The 15,696-nt window shown below is 40.8% G+C and overlaps 1 protein-coding gene across 1 annotated transcript; it reads right to left on the bottom strand.

Moving 5' to 3' along the window:
- Positions 1 to 2,228: 2,228 nt before the first annotated feature.
- On the bottom strand, positions 2,229 to 14,948 carry LOC6042737. Its single transcript, XM_001870714.2, has 4 exons — positions 14,506 to 14,948; positions 13,417 to 14,431; positions 3,015 to 5,325; positions 2,229 to 2,957 (listed from the first exon to the last, which is right to left on the bottom strand). Exons 1-4 carry the CDS (start codon positions 14,605 to 14,607, stop codon positions 2,699 to 2,701), a joined length of 3,687 nt encoding a protein of 1,228 aa, XP_001870749.2. The 5' UTR covers positions 14,608 to 14,948; the 3' UTR covers positions 2,229 to 2,698.
- Positions 14,949 to 15,696: the final 748 nt, after the last annotated feature.

Below are 15,696 nucleotides of genomic sequence, written 5' to 3'. Positions count from 1 at the left end.
CTTTTCGATACTGTTTTGCAGTTTGGCACTTCCCAGGCAACATTGAAAAAGGGGAGATAAGCATTTGACAGAGACTCGCAAGTGGAAATTTGTCGATAGTACATTGAGATAATTCGATCGGAATTCCTCGATCTACCATCGACAAATTACGACCCACGATCGAAAAAATCTCGATATGGGTTCAAAGCTCGTTTTCAAAACTTTTGAAAATTCAAACTTTTCAGAAATTTAAAAAAAAAATTAAGAGTATTAAAAATTTCAAAAAAAAATCGGAGATTTCTAAATATTCTAAAATTTAAAAATCAGAAATTTTAATTCTTTTAAAGTTTCTGATATTTTTAAATTTTAGGATTTTTAAAAAATTAAAAAAAATTAACTTTAAAAATTTCTAAAAATTTCAAAATAAAAAAAAGTAAAATTTAATTTTTTTATATTTTTTAAAAAATTTAAAGAGCTTAAAAATTTTAGAATATTAAAAATTACAATAAGGCTGGTACAAATATTTTTAAAAGTTTTTGTCACCCCCCCCCCCCCCTCCCCTTCAAAATTGGCCCGAAAAATCAGGGGGCAAAAAAAATATTTTTACAATAAACTTCAAAATTTCAATGAAAATTCAAGTGCAACCAGCTGAAATCAAATTAAAATACATTCTTCTGCGTTTAAAATCATTTTTAGCATGTTTGGGTTTATTAAAAATCTTAAGATTTTGAAAATTTTCGATGCAAAACCTTTTTCGATACAATTTTTGTTTGTCAGATCTTAGATTTTTTGAAAACTAATGATTGCAAAACAACTGAACTAGTGTAAAATGCATTTTAAAACACTTTTTCATTTAAATGTGAAGACTATGGCTTTATTTAATTATTTTTTTATTTTTTTGCCCCCTTGACCTCGGCCAGGGCCGAGGACAAAAACTTTTTTTAATATTTGCATCGGCCTAAGCTTAAAAAAACCAAAAATAAAATTTCATTTTTTTTCAATGATTCCAACAACCTTTAAAAATACAAAAAAAAGTATCAATTACGAAATCAGATCTGCTATAGGGTTGGAGAGTGGAATTATTGATACAATGTTTACCAATTTCCATGTTTCTTTTTTAAGTTGAATATTTTTTTATTTATTTTTATTTCTTTTTTTTATCAAACATTTTTGTTAATTTATTCTAGACTTTTTAGTACTGCTAACTTTTTATTCAATTTCGTTTCGATTTTCTGTGAAAAGCAAACTGTTTTTTTTTTATTCAATTCCTAACAATTAGATTTTTTTGACTTTTTAAAAGTTTGCAAAATTAAAAAAAAATGAACTTTAAATTTTGGATTTTTTTTTAATTTTGATTTTGTTTTGAATTTTTCTGAAATTCTTTAAACCTTTGATCTTTCGAAATTTTTAAAATTTAATAAAAAAAATCTAGTTTATAAATAAATTAATTTGTTTGACATTTTTTAATTTTTTGAAATTTTTGAATTTTGTATAAAATTTCAATCGTTTGAAATTAGAAAAAAAAATAATTTCGGCCGTTTTGTCATTCGAGAGTAACGGGAAATATGAATAGTTTCGCAACGGAATTATACAAAAAAACGAAGAATATTATGTTTACCTTGAATAATAATTTAGTTTTGAATGAGCTTTAAAATGTTTATCAGCGCAATCTAAAAAAATATCGCCACCCTTTTGTGACTTTTTTTGAATTCTTAAAAAGTTACAAATTTTGAAAATGATATAAAAGTTTGTCTTAATTGCATTTTGATTTGATTTTTTAATCAAAAACTGTATTTTTGAAGAAAGAAAACTATTTCTCCAAATATCCACCAGATTTTTCTCCATCACGCACAATGGTTCAAAATGTGCATTTTGGTCTAGATTTTGGTCTTAAAGAACATAGCGTTTTTTAATTACGTAACGCAAAAAACGGTTTTTGAGACCTCCTCGTAACAAAATATCCATACAAATTTTAAAAATTTGGTATGAAGCGTAACACGGTCTCCGACCCCCTCCCTCTCCCCCAACTGCGTTGCGTAATAAAAGAACGCTCTCTGAAACGAAAAAAAAGCGAAATCACCGAAAAAAAAAAAACAATTTAAAGAGATTTCCCGGGATTGTAGGTAGAAAAGTTGTACTCAACTCGTAGCAAAACTCGATTTTTTCAGCTCTAGCCGTATTTATTCAACTCGGTAAGCCTCGTTGGCCCGTGCTGAATTTTAGCTTTCAAAATCTTTTGAATTGCATAGTTTTTGTTTCATTTATTTATTTTTTTGTGTATTTTTTGGAAGCTTCTGACATTTTCTGATTGCCATAAAAAAATTGCTGGCTGCATTAAAAAAATACATATTAATAAAAACGTGTTAAAATGCAATAATCTAGAAAATTACTCAGTAAAACTTTTTTGATTCTCTCCAGAGCATCTTAGTACTTGCCTCAACAAGCAGATGGTGCTGCAATTTGATTGCCACCTTGCATGCAAGCCCACACGAGTATATTTTCAAACTTGATTTCATCAATGTACACAATTACATTCAATCCAATCTTAAAAAATCGAATTCACAATCACTTCCTAACCTACATCTTAAAACGACAAAGCCGCGCCGTTTGTACTAACTATTTAAACAATCTTAACCTGCAGAACGCAAAAGAGTATAACAAGAAAAAACATCTTCTAAGGAGGAGGGGGCGTCGTCTCCACCACCCCCTTTCCCCTCCGCTAGTCCTCGTCGGGATCCGCATCGCCGCCGGGACCGCCAAAATTGTCCGAACACTCGATGATCACTTCGTACTCCATCGCGGGCGGGTCGCCACCGTGAGAAGTCTCCTCCGCCCGGGCGTTGTACAGCGCGTTCGTCTTCATGAGGAACACGTTCAAGCCGTGATTGCTGGGTGCCAGCTTGTGGAAGACTTGGGAAACCACGGTGCGGTCCATCTTGGCAAAGCCCAGGTAGAGCAGCAGGTCGAGCAGGTGATATCTGGAAGAAGAGAGAGTTTGAATCGGGAGTTTCGCGGGAGATTGAAGAACTTCTCACCTTAGTCGATAGCTGGAGACCATCGCCGTGTCCAGTACGGAGTACTTCTCCATCAGGTGGCGCATTTGGGCGAGGAAGTCTTCCTTGGTGGCGCCGACGTGGCGTGCGTTGGTGACGTACTTCCGGATGCAAAAGTGGATCGCCTTGAGCAGGCCGTGGCGGAAGTTTTCGTTGCCCCGGGCGGTGAACAGGATGATGATGAGGTTCTCCATCATGCGGGGGATTTCGTCGTGGAACTCGTGGAGTTGGGTGAAGCAGGTGGCCGCCAGGATGCGAACCTGGTCGTTTTCGTGGCTGAGGAAGCGCCACATCTGTATCCGGAAGTCGACGACGGTGGCCTTCTGGCCGGGGACGCTGTACGCGCGGTATTCGACCTTGGCGAGGAACTCGAGCACCAGGATGAGGAAGGGCGTTGGGACGCGATCGGCGGAGCGGAGTTGCTTCAGGATGTATTTGGTGGATTTCGTTAGTTTGAAGATGATCTCGTTGAGGGAGACGTACACGATCGGCCAGTTGCAGTCGGGGTCGGAGCACTGCTGCCGTTGGCCGACGAGCTTGGTCACGATCGAGGAGTACAGTTGCAGGGCTGCGTTTCGCATGGTCCATTCGGGGGATTTGAACCGCTCCAGCGCGATGATCATCAGGTCGTCAATGTACTCGAGGATCGTTTCGTTCATCGTGGCTTCACGAACCATCAGGTTGAGCTGGTGCAGCTGTAGTACGGACATTCTGCTGAGGGCATCCGCCGGAACGAGCATTCCGTTCACCGGCATCCGATGCATCTCGATGTAGATCTTGAGGTACGATCGCTCCGCGTTAGTATTAGAGTCACTTTTGATAAAGTTGTGGATGAGCCAGAGGTAGCCGCGACACCGCCGGAAGTCACTCTCCTGCAGATCCAGTCGAACCAACGCACGGAACATCCGCTCGGCAAGCTCCACGATGCGCTTCGCCTGTCGACTCCGGTGATCATTCCTCACAACCAAACACTCCTTCAACGCGGCGATCTTCTTGATCACCCGACCAAACCCAACTCCAGCGGACTCGATCGCACCCCGGTGGCAACAGTTGAGCAGCATCATGATGAACGCCCTCAAACAGATCGACAGATGATCGATCGTATCCAACCGATTCCGGTAATTGTCCAACGTCCACATGGCGTAATTCTCCAGGAAACTCCCCGCCGATCGCAGCGCCTTCCACATCGCCACCATCATGGTCTTCTTGTCCGCCGCCAAGTTCGTCGATCGCTGCGACGATCGCTCCAACAGCAGCTGCAAGCTATTGTCCATGATCTCAAACGTCGACCCCACCATCAACCGCTGCTCGTCCGTCTTCGCACAGTTCAGCGATCGCAGCACAAACTCCACCACCCGATTCACCAAGATCAACATCTTCGGAAACGCCTTAATGTCGTCCAAAATCCGCAACGTCCGCGACTCCGTGTACCCGAAAAACGCCTCCGTGATCGCGTCGATCTGATTGTACAACTGCCCATCGTTCTTCATCATCGCAAACAGATCCCGCTCGTGGTCGCGCAACGACGACAACAGCGCAATGTGCGACTCGTCAAAGAAGCTGATCATCGCCTCCAGCACCGCCGACGGGTTCTTGTACGAGTAGATCAACGACAGCCGACCCTGCATCGCCGGCCCGTAATGATACGCAAAGTGCTTGTTGTACAGCAACCTCAACGCCGTCGCCTTCACATCGTCAAACTCCGACACCAGCAAGTGCTCCACCGTGTAGATCATGTCATAAAACGTGTCCGCCTCAACGGGCAGCAGGTGCGGCACCCCGTCCACGGTCTTCTCCTGCAGCCGGTACGGCGACTCGTCGGTAAACTCCAAAAACAACGACGCAAAGCACTGGAACATCTTCAAGCTAGTTATGATCGCGTGGTAGTTGCTCTCCGGTGCGGCCTGCTTCTGCAGATGCTGATGGAACACCGACGTTCCCATCAACTCCGACACGATCGCGTAAGCATCCTCGTTCTGCTCGTACCGGTCCAGCGAGAGGGATGCAATGTGGGAAAGCAGTTTGGCGCTCTGCGCTACGAACGTCGCCCCGATGATCGAGGACGGTACCGACAGGTTCTGCAGGATGTACTCCTTCAGCTTGAAGATGTAGAACACGCTGGTCGAGGGGTGGATGCTGGCGCTGGGCGTCGTAATGTGGTGGACGAGCGTTTCCACCAGCAGCGCGATCGAGGAACTTTCCAGCTCGACTTCGGTGCTGATCTGGAGCATCAGGACGAGCAGGATGTTGAGGTCCTTGCAGGTTTGGAACTCGCGCCGGAAGAGGTTCATGTCTGAGAAAAAAAAATGAGTTTATAAACGTTCAACCAATTCTCAATCCACTTCAACGAATCATCACTGCAGTTAACTTCACGCAGTAGGCCTGGCCGCCTGAACATTTGGAATGTTTCAATGCATTCTAATGCAATGACAGGATGCACTCGAAAGACTGACATAGCATGCGAAACCTAAAAGTATAAAAAATCAGATTTTTTTACTGTGTTTCAACATGAAACACCAAATTTTCAATTTATGGAACTGTTATTTTTTCAGATGTTGTTTTTTTTTTTCATTTTCTAATTTCCATATCTTTGAGGAAAAAAAAAGCTTTGGAATTTTAGTTTTATTATTTTTAGATACAGCCTAGACTCTATTACTCGAAATTCCTTGAAAAATTTCGCTTCGGATATTTCTTTTGAGCCGTTGAGCCGTCATATGAAATCCCTAATGTGCTTGTAAATGTTTCGGAATTATCAAATTCAACATGGCGGCCAAAATGGCGGTGATGAAGTATTGAGAAAATGTATCTGGTATTATGCTGTCCCGGAATTTGCAAAATAGTTCTAGTTGTATCTTTTTTAGTTTAAATTGAGAATTTTTCGTTGAGTTTTTTGTTGAGTCAACTGCTGTGGATGCAGGCCAAGGATTGATACCTAAGAGCATGCAATGGCACTGACCTTGTTGCGTGCTCTTCGGTTGACGTCCACGTAAGGAACATCCTGGAAGGAGCGTAACTAACTACATCCGTAGTTCTGTTAGATCATCCGAATTATCTTGATCAGAACAGTATAGCTCTGGTTCCTTGCGAGTGTCCTATTTTCTTACCTCCACGTTGGCTTGGTTTTCATGATGACCTAGCTGGTGGCCTGTGGAAACGGATCGTAAACCTTTGACCACCGCGGGTCAGAGTCGAGACGGCTAAAAGAAAGGGGCGCAACAATGTTGGAAAGGAAGTAATTTGTGATTGTAGACGGTATTGTTTTGATTCGCAGTATGTTGAGTCAACTGCTGTGGATGTACCTGAAACATCGCACAACGGGGTTTCTCTTCTTTCCGTTTTTATCTACCATTAGAGAGCCTGGAGCTTGTTAGAGAACGGACATCTCAGGCCTGAAGTGCCAATCGAGGCGCGGAGGCTGTCAAGCGGAGGTGCCTATCGAGCAAAATCCTTTGTCTTTTGCTCGATTGGTACCTCCGTTTGAAAGTTCTCGTGCTTCGATTGGTGCTTTTAGTTTGAGATGTCCGTCCTCTAATAGGCTCCAGGCTCTCTATCTACCATCTATATTCTGTTTATTTTGTTTCACTGATTCTCTAACACGCCTTCTGTTTATTATCGTCCATTTGTTTTCGATTTTATTTTCTTGATTCTCTTATTTCTCAACGCTTTTCCACTCTATTTACTAATTGATGCTGCTGTAACAAACTGTCTGTTTTCCTTAATTTGGTAGCGATGTGAATTTTGTTTATCTTTATTTAGCTATTTGAATATTTTTTCATCTGCCCTATAAATTGCCCTTATACAATCTAAGCTTGTTTGTTGCCTCTATTTATTAACTATTGTTTATTTCTTTATCTACTTCATTAATTACTATCTTTCTTTTACTATTGATTCTTCAATAATATATTTCTTTCACTGTCCATTGTTTTCAATCTTCACCCTTTTCTTTAAAACAAGTGAGGTTTGAGCCCTTACTCAATTTTTGGAATGATCAAAGAATCAACAGAAACATTACTATTGTACTTTTGAAAAACTTTTATAAAATGCTTAGGACCAAAAATTGTAACAAAACACCGCGACAAAAGAAATAGCAACATATAAACACGACTCAACACTAGGAATGATTTCAGGAGAAAACAATACAAAGTAAAATAACAACTAGTTTTTGAATTCATACTGAAAATAAAACAGTTTTTGCTTTAATGAAAGTTGATAGGCACACTATAAATGGTTAGGCGCTTATACTTACATCAAACCCTACGTAATGTACCACCCCCGGCCGAGTTAAAATGCGTAACCGGAAAAGAAGGTGTGCATGCCTGGCACGAACACTCAAAGCGTGTTCTAGCGTGCTGCTCGTACTGACTCAGAGCAAGGGTGAGATGTAGGTGTAAGGGCAGTGCGTGTTCGTCGGGAACCTAGTGCATAAGATCGGTCAAGGCCCGTTCTTACACTGAAAATTGCGAATTGCGAATTGCGAGTCAACTGCTGTGGATGTACCTGAACATCGCACAACGGGGTTTCTCTTCTCTTCATTCTCAGCTACCACCTATCTCCTATTTTTATTTTACTTTTCTGATTCCAAATTCTTCACTGATTCTTCTATTTAATATGCAACATTTGATTTTAATTTTACTAACTTTCGATTTTCTTATCTCTAAAAGCTTTTCCACTCTTTTTTACCAATTGATACTGCTGTAACAGACTTTGTTTTGTTTTTTTTTCCTTAAAAATATACTTTTCCTGTACTAGTAATATCAAGTCTATTTATTATTCGCCTAATCTTTTGCCTTCCTCACTGAGGTAAGGCTATAATCCTGCTCGAAAAATGAACTTTTGAAAAACAGCTCGTAGACCTATATTCATGTATACCTATCGACTCAGAATCGAAAACTGAACAAATGTCTGTGTGTGTGTGTATGTGTGTGCGTATTCACTTTGGTGCTCAAAATTCTTGCCAAGTTTTCTCGGCACTGGCTGATCCGATTTGAGTCAAACAAGTTGCATTCGATTTGTTTTGGTGCCCCATACTGCACTATTGAATTGTTTGAAGATTCGATAAGTAGTTCAAAAGTTACGTATAAAAAAGTGTCAGAGTTGCGAATCAGGTGCTGGAATTTTGATGCCGGATCTCACTTATCTATATGAAAACTATGTCCGGATCTATCATCCAACCCATCGTTGGTTAGGTTATCAAAAGACCTTTTCAACGAGTCCAAAACATTGAAGATCTGGCAACCCTGTCTCGAGATATGACCACTTAAGTGATATTTATGTACTTTTTTGAAGCCGGATCTCACTTATATGTATGTAAACGATGTCCGGATCCATCACCCGACCCATCGTTGGTTAAATAATCAAAAGACCTTTCCAATGAGTCCAAAACATTGAAGATCTGGCAACCCTGTCTCAAGTTATGACCACTTAAGTGATATTTGTGTACTTTTTTGAAGCCGGATCTCACTTAAATGTATGAAAACTATGTCCGGATCCATCATCCGACCCATCGTTAATTAGGTAATCAAAAGACCTTTCCTACGAGTCCAAAACATTGAAGATCTGGCAACCCTGTCTCGAGATATGACCACTTAAGTGATATTTGTGTACTTTTTTGAAGCCGGATCTCACTTAAATGTATGTAAACTATGTCCGGATCCATCGTCCAACTCATCGTTGATTAGGTAATCAAAAGACCTTTCCAACGAGTCCAAAACATTGAAGATCTGGCAACCCTGTCTCGAGATATGACCACTTAAGTGATATTTGTGTACTTTTTTGAAGCCGGATCTCACTTAAATGTATGTAAACGATGTCCGGATCCATCGTCCAACTCATCGTTGATTAGGTAATCAAAAGACCTTTCCAACGAGTCCAAAACATTGAAGATCTGGCAACCCTGTCTCGAGATATGACCACTTAAGTGATATTTGTGTACTTTTTTGAAGCCGGATCTCACTTATATGTATGTAAACGATGTCCGGATCCATCACCCGACCCATCGTTGGTTAAATAATCAAAAGACCTTTCCAATGAGTCCAAAACATTGAAGATCTGGCAACCCTGTCTCAAGTTATGACCACTTAAGTGATATTTGTGTACTTTTTTGAAGCCGGATCTCACTTAAATGTATGAAAACTATGTCCGGATCCATCGTCCAACTCATCGTTGATTAGGTAATCAAAAGACCTTTCCAACGAGTCCAAAACATTGAAGATCTGGCAACCCTGTCTCGAGATATGACCACTTAAGTGATATTTATGTACTTTTTTGAAGCCGGATCTCACTTAAATGTATGTAAACGATGTTTGGATTCATCATCCGACCCATCGTTAGTTAGGTAATAAAAAGACCTTTCCAATGAGTCCAAAACATTGAAGATCTGGCAACCCTGTCTCAAGTTATGACCACTTAAGTGATATTTGTGTACTTTTTTGAAGCCGGATCTCACTTATATGTATGTAAACGATGTCCGGATCCATCACCCGACCCATCGTTGGTTAAATAATCAAAAGACCTTTCCAATGAGTCCAAAACATTGAAGATCTGGCAACCCTGTCTCAAGTTATGACCACTTAAGTGATATTTGTGTACTTTTTTGAAGCCGGATCTCACTTAAATGTATGAAAACTATGTCCGGATCCATCGTCCAACTCATCGTTGATTAGGTAATCAAAAGACCTTTCCAACGAGTCCAAAACATTGAAGATCTGGCAACCCTGTCTCGAGATATGACCACTTAAGTGATATTTATGTACTTTTTTGAAGCCGGATCTCACTTAAATGTATGTAAACGATGTTTGGATTCATCATCCGACCCATCGTTAGTTAGGTAATAAAAAGACCTTTCCAATGAGTCCAAAACATTGAAGATCTGGCAACCCTGTCTCAAGTTATGACCACTTAAGTGATATTTATGTACTTTTTGAAGCCGGATCTCACTTAAATGTATGTAAACTATGTCCGGATCCATCGTCCAACTCATCGTTGATTAGGTAATCAAAAGACCTTTCCAACGAGTCCAAAACATTGAAGATCTGGCAACCCTGTCTCGAGATATGACCACTTAAGTGATATTTATGTACTTTTTTGAAGCCGGATCTCACTTAAATGTATGTAAACGATGTTTGGATTCATCATCCGACCCATCGTTAGTTAGGTAATAAAAAGACCTTTCCAATGAGTCCAAAACATTGAAGATCTGGCAACCCTGTCTCAAGTTATGACCACTTAAGTGATATTTATGTACTTTTTGAAGCCGGATCTCACTTAAATGTTTGAAAACTATGTCCGGATCCATCATCCGACCCATCGTTGGTTAGATTTGAAGATCTGGCAACGCTCAGTCTCAAGTTATGACCGCTTAAGTGACATTTGTGTATTTTTTTTTATTGAGAAATAGATGGAATTGGTGTCCAAACCCATCGTATCACCAAACGTTGGTAAAAGTGAGGAAGGCGCCAGCCACATAGGTGGATTAAGTTAGTTTTTTAATTTTATTGCGAATTTATTTATTTGAATAATTCTTTATCTGTCCTATAAATTATCATTACTATAATCTAAGCTTGTTTTGTATCTCTATTTATTAACCATTGTCTAATTTTACATCTAATACATCTAGCTTCTCGTTTTTATTCTTCAGAATACGCTCATCATTCGCTTACTATTGATACTTGATTTTTATAAAATAAATTCTCTTTTACGGTCAATTGTTTTCAATCTTCACCCATTTTTTCAAACAAGTGAGGTTTGAGCCCTTGTTTGATTTATGGAATGGTTAAAGGATTAACACAAATATTACTATTGTATTTTTGGTAAACTTTTATAACATGCTTAGGACCAAACATTGTAACAAAACACCGCGGCAAAAGAAAAAGCAACAGATAAACAGACTCAACAATAGGGAAGATTTCAGGAGAAAACAATACACAGTAAAATAACAACTAGTTTTTGAATTCATACTGAAAATAAAACAGTTTTTTGCTTTAATGAAAGTTGATAGGCACACTATAAATGGTTAGGCGCTTATACTTACATCAAACCCTACGTAATGTACCACCCCCGGCCGAGTTAAAATGCGTAACCGGAAAAGAAGGTGTGCATGCCTGGCACGAACACTCAAAGCGTGTTCTAGCGTGCTGCTCGTACTGACTCAGAGCAAGGATGAGATGTAGGTGTAAGGGCAGTGTGTGTTCGTCGGGAACCTAGTGCATAAGATCGGTCAAGGCCCGTTCTTACACTGAAAATTGCGAATTGCGAATTTAAAATTTGATCAAAATACTGTTTTTAGTTACACTGACCTACACAAAAGTTACAGAAACGACTTCCCAGATGAATCTAATTCTCCATACAAAAAAAAAATCTACCCTTGTCCTGGAATGAGCAAAATTAGTTAAACGGCTCCCGATGCAAGGCGAACTATGATGATGATTTGCATAGTAGGTCCAAAATAGAGTCATCTACTCTAGTTTGAACTCAGACTTTTTTTTTAAATTTTGTTGGCTTCTGAGTTAGGGGAAAGTGGGGCAAGTGTAACAAGCTAAGGAATAACCCATTAAAAACGTTAAAAAAAATCTGTCGGATTTTTTCATAATCACCTTATTCCAGGTCTTGATTAAAACTTTGATAGAATAAATTTAAAAAAAATCCTGGTTTTTAATGTAAAAAATGGATTTTAATTTTTTTGATTTTCCGTACGTTCTACTCAACTAGTGGGGCAAAACGAACAACCAGTTGGGACAAGAGGAACAATGCATAAAACTTAGATACATCAGATTAAAATGTATTTGAAACGTTTCTTTCATTTTTGATTGAATAAGAATATTTTACAAAAAAAAATATCGTTTCTACTAAAAAAATATTACACAGATGATAAATAGTAAATTTCCATAATTTTGCACCCCAAGCCTTATTTTGTACTTTCCAAGTATTATAAGAAAACAAAGGTTTTGAAAAAGCTTCATTAAATCTTATGCCCCGTGGCTTTTAGGTCGTTTTGGCAGTTACGTGGTAGTAGAAACCAGCTAATTGCATTGCTAGCAACAATTCCTCATACTGGAAATAATCAAAATTGTAAAAATTAAGGCCGTACGAGCGATTGTTACTCTTACCCCGTATTGTCGTCTTGCCCCACTTTCCCCAATAGCATTTTTAATTTTTAAATGTTTGAATTTCTATTTTTTTCTCATTTGAAATCCGAATTGGTAAGGCTGTTTATCATAAATTTATGAATTTTCTTCAGTAAAATTCAGGAATTTTTTAAATATTTGAGCTTTCTGAAGATTTTTAAGTTAGGTATTAATTTAAAATATTAATTCTAATTAGTAAGCTGCTTGCAAGTTGAATCTGCAATGTAGTATAAATTTGTCATTTATACTTCTTTGAAAATTAAGTATTTTTAGATTTTGAATATTATAGAGCAGTATAAACGTCTAGATTGTCAATAATCTGTTTTTTTTTTTCAGGACTCTTTGACGTGTTTCGAATTAAATTTCTAAATATGTTTTAGGTTGTTTTGTATTTTATCAATAACTTTAAAAATAAAGGGCTTTAAAGAAATTGGATCAGCGGATAATGTATTTTCCGTCTTGCAGAATGGGATGCAATAAGTAACTCAGTTTGCTTATTTTGTCGCATAGGACCTTTTGAAAATTTACTCTATAATTCAAGGATACTTTGGATAGGTTCACTGCCGTTCTACGCATAATTGTCCCATGTTCAAAAAAGTGCAACTGAGAAAAACGCGCTTGAAATTTTTCGACCGTATTTTGCGTTTCTACGCATAATTGTCCCGTGGGTCCCTATTCACCCCATAAGTCCCTAATCATCCCAGTTAACAGTTTTTCACTCTTATTTGTAATCTTCTTGCTATACAATAGGTAAACAAGACAAAAAAAAACGAAGTTGACTTTATAGCTGTCGGCCACCATTGCTAGTACCAACCACTAGTGTCTTCCTTTTATCTACAAGGACTTCGCCGCCCTGGGCTCCTAAGTGTATGAAAGTATGGCACGGACCGACGGCGCCGAATACCCATATTTACGAAAAGAATTTTAGAGCGCCCGCCGCGGGATTCGAACCGGCGACCTCTGGATTGTGAGTCCAGTGCGCGGTCCGATTGATCCACACGGGCGGGACAAACAAACAAGACAAAACACTTCGTAAAATTGTTAATTTCGTGAAAGAAAATACTTGGTGGGACAATAATTATTATGCGTAGAAGTACAACGATGGGACAAACAGACTGTTGTTTTCAATGAGTTTCCAAACAAAGTACTAGATTTTATGTGACCTAAACCTAAAATTGACAAAAAGTCAGAATCGACCAAAAATTACATGGGACAATTATGCGTAGAACGGCAGTTCAACTAACATGAAAAAAAATACTTACACTGAAAGAACTTGACAAAGTTGTCCCGCTTCAGATACTCCGGTATCAGCTTCCGATTCTCACCGACCTTCAGCTGATCAAGCTGCAACATTTGAAACAACCTCCGAAAATCGGCCTGCGTCAAATTGGAGAACCACTGCTTGATCATCGTCCGCACCAGTCCAATCTCGCCGTACATGAGGATTTTAACCTGCAGCTCAAAGACCCGATCGTCGCCCTGCTTCTGCAGCACCCGCACGATTCCTTGGCTGCCCGAGAAGAGGTGCTTGTAGTGGAGGGATAGCTCTAGGGTAGGGTACAGTTGGATCTGTTCGCCGGCGAGACACTCGAGATATTTGAACTGGTAGCGGCCGAGCAGGGCCAGGAGGATGTGGAGTTTGTTGCGGTTGAGCCAACTCCAGCGCAGGATGGCGGGGAGGACCAGCGAGCGGACGAATTTGTCGTCGTAGATTAGATTTTTTAGGAGGGCGAGCATGCCCTCGCGGATGCCCTTGTAGGGGGACTCTAGATTGAGTAGGATCGTGTGCCAGATTTTTTCCTGGTGATCTTTGAAGAACTTGTCGTACAGGTCAATCTTGCACAGGGCCAGCATGTTTTCGGCGACCGTGTTGAAGTGACGGGTGTAACAGCCGGACGTTTGAAACAGCTCGAAGTTGCGCTTGACTATCGTGGTCAGGTCTTCCAGTCCCGGGAGGGTGAGGAAGCCGGAGAAGATCATGCCGTAGATGGAGATGGTTTCCTCCTCGGCGATCGCGCCCTTGGGCAGGACACCGCCCACGGGGAAGACCATCCGCGACTGGCGAAACTGGTGCGCGTAGATCTTGAACAGCGACTTGGCGATGATCCGGCGCTGGGCGAACGTGGTCCGCGTGCTCTCCATCAGCCGTCGCAACCGCACCAGCAGCTCGTTGTTCAGGTAGAGCCGGGTGCCCCAGATCGGCGAACCGGGCGCGATTTCCGTCCCCGGTGGTTCCTCCCCGACCGGTTGCTTCCGATCGACGCCGGTGCAAATGTCCTGAAACGAGGCCAAGTTGCGTAATTTGCACAGTGTTCTCGCGTGTGCGTTGGGTAAGGTTAGTGCCCTCTCACCTGGCATATCTGCAGGACACTGTTGATTCCGGTGGCCGCATCCAGCCGGTCCAGCCACTCGAGCCGTTTCGTCTCGTACTCTCCAGTTACCGTTAGTTCCATGACGCTTTTTTTTTATTTTCTTGCTGACACAGGTGTCTGTTTTTGTTCTATGTGTGTAAAATCGCAGCAAGCCCTGCTTTAAAGCTCAAGACACTTTCCACTCCTCACGCGCTCGTGCGCTCTCTCTCTTCCGATCGATGAATGAATCGCCGCACGCGGAAACTGCAACTAGGTTGCTGCGATCGATCGCCCGACCGTCGTCAACAGAGGATGCACATTTTTATCAGCAGCGCGCGCGATAGTGCGCGAAAGCAATCAAAGTGAGCGAAAGTAAGAACGCACCCGACGACACGTTGCTAATGTTTTCGTTTCTTGTTTGTGTGTGCGACGGTGGTTTGACGTTTCACGGGCTAGAATTTTAACCAGGTGAAGGGGGGGTGGGAGGTGTGTCGGAATTCGGCCGCTTTCAGCGGCTTGCCGGTGGTTTGTTTTGGTTGCGGTGGGTCGTCCATGATTGAGTTAGAATTTTGCAAGTTTCTACTAATTTTCAAAAAGTTACATGAAAACAACGTCTAAAACAAGCTTTTGTGTTAAAACATGTGCAACCTTACACTACGCAATTTATGGATGACTCCCCGCAAGGTAGTCAATGTGATCTAAAAGAGTGCCAAAACGGAACTAAACGCTTCTAGCTAAGACGCCAACCATATTTCCGTCTGAGCGCGTTTCGAACGTAGCACTTCCCGAACACGGACTTGCTATTCAAGGTACCTCTTGAAGATGCAGGTTTTTCTACTGGTCATTTTTTTTTCTTTTCAGGCAGCAAAGAGATCAACTTGGTGGTTGGAAATTTCCGTTTCATCCTGGAGGGCAGCCGCCAAAGGACCGCGAGGAGACGCCGAAACGCGTGTGGAGGAGATACGGAACAGAAGATGTCGGTAAGTATTTTTCAACATCCATCGGAGTTCCTCAAGGAAGCGTGCTAGGCCCACTGTTGTTCATAAACGACACAAAAACCAGCAGTGCGAAGTGTACCGGTTCGCCAATGACACGGTTCTATTTGTGATTGGTGACGAACGAAGAGCTAGTAGGATTCACGTGCTGGTTAAAATGGAAGAAACTGCAGCTGAACATTGCGAAGACAAAGTG

The sequence above is a fragment of the Culex quinquefasciatus genome, chromosome 1 (assembly GCF_015732765.1).
Source record: "Culex quinquefasciatus strain JHB chromosome 1, VPISU_Cqui_1.0_pri_paternal, whole genome shotgun sequence".
Lineage (NCBI taxonomy): Eukaryota > Metazoa > Arthropoda > Insecta > Diptera > Culicidae > Culex > Culex quinquefasciatus.
Note: the sequence above shows the minus strand (reverse complement) of the source record. Positions and strands in the feature narration are given on the sequence as shown.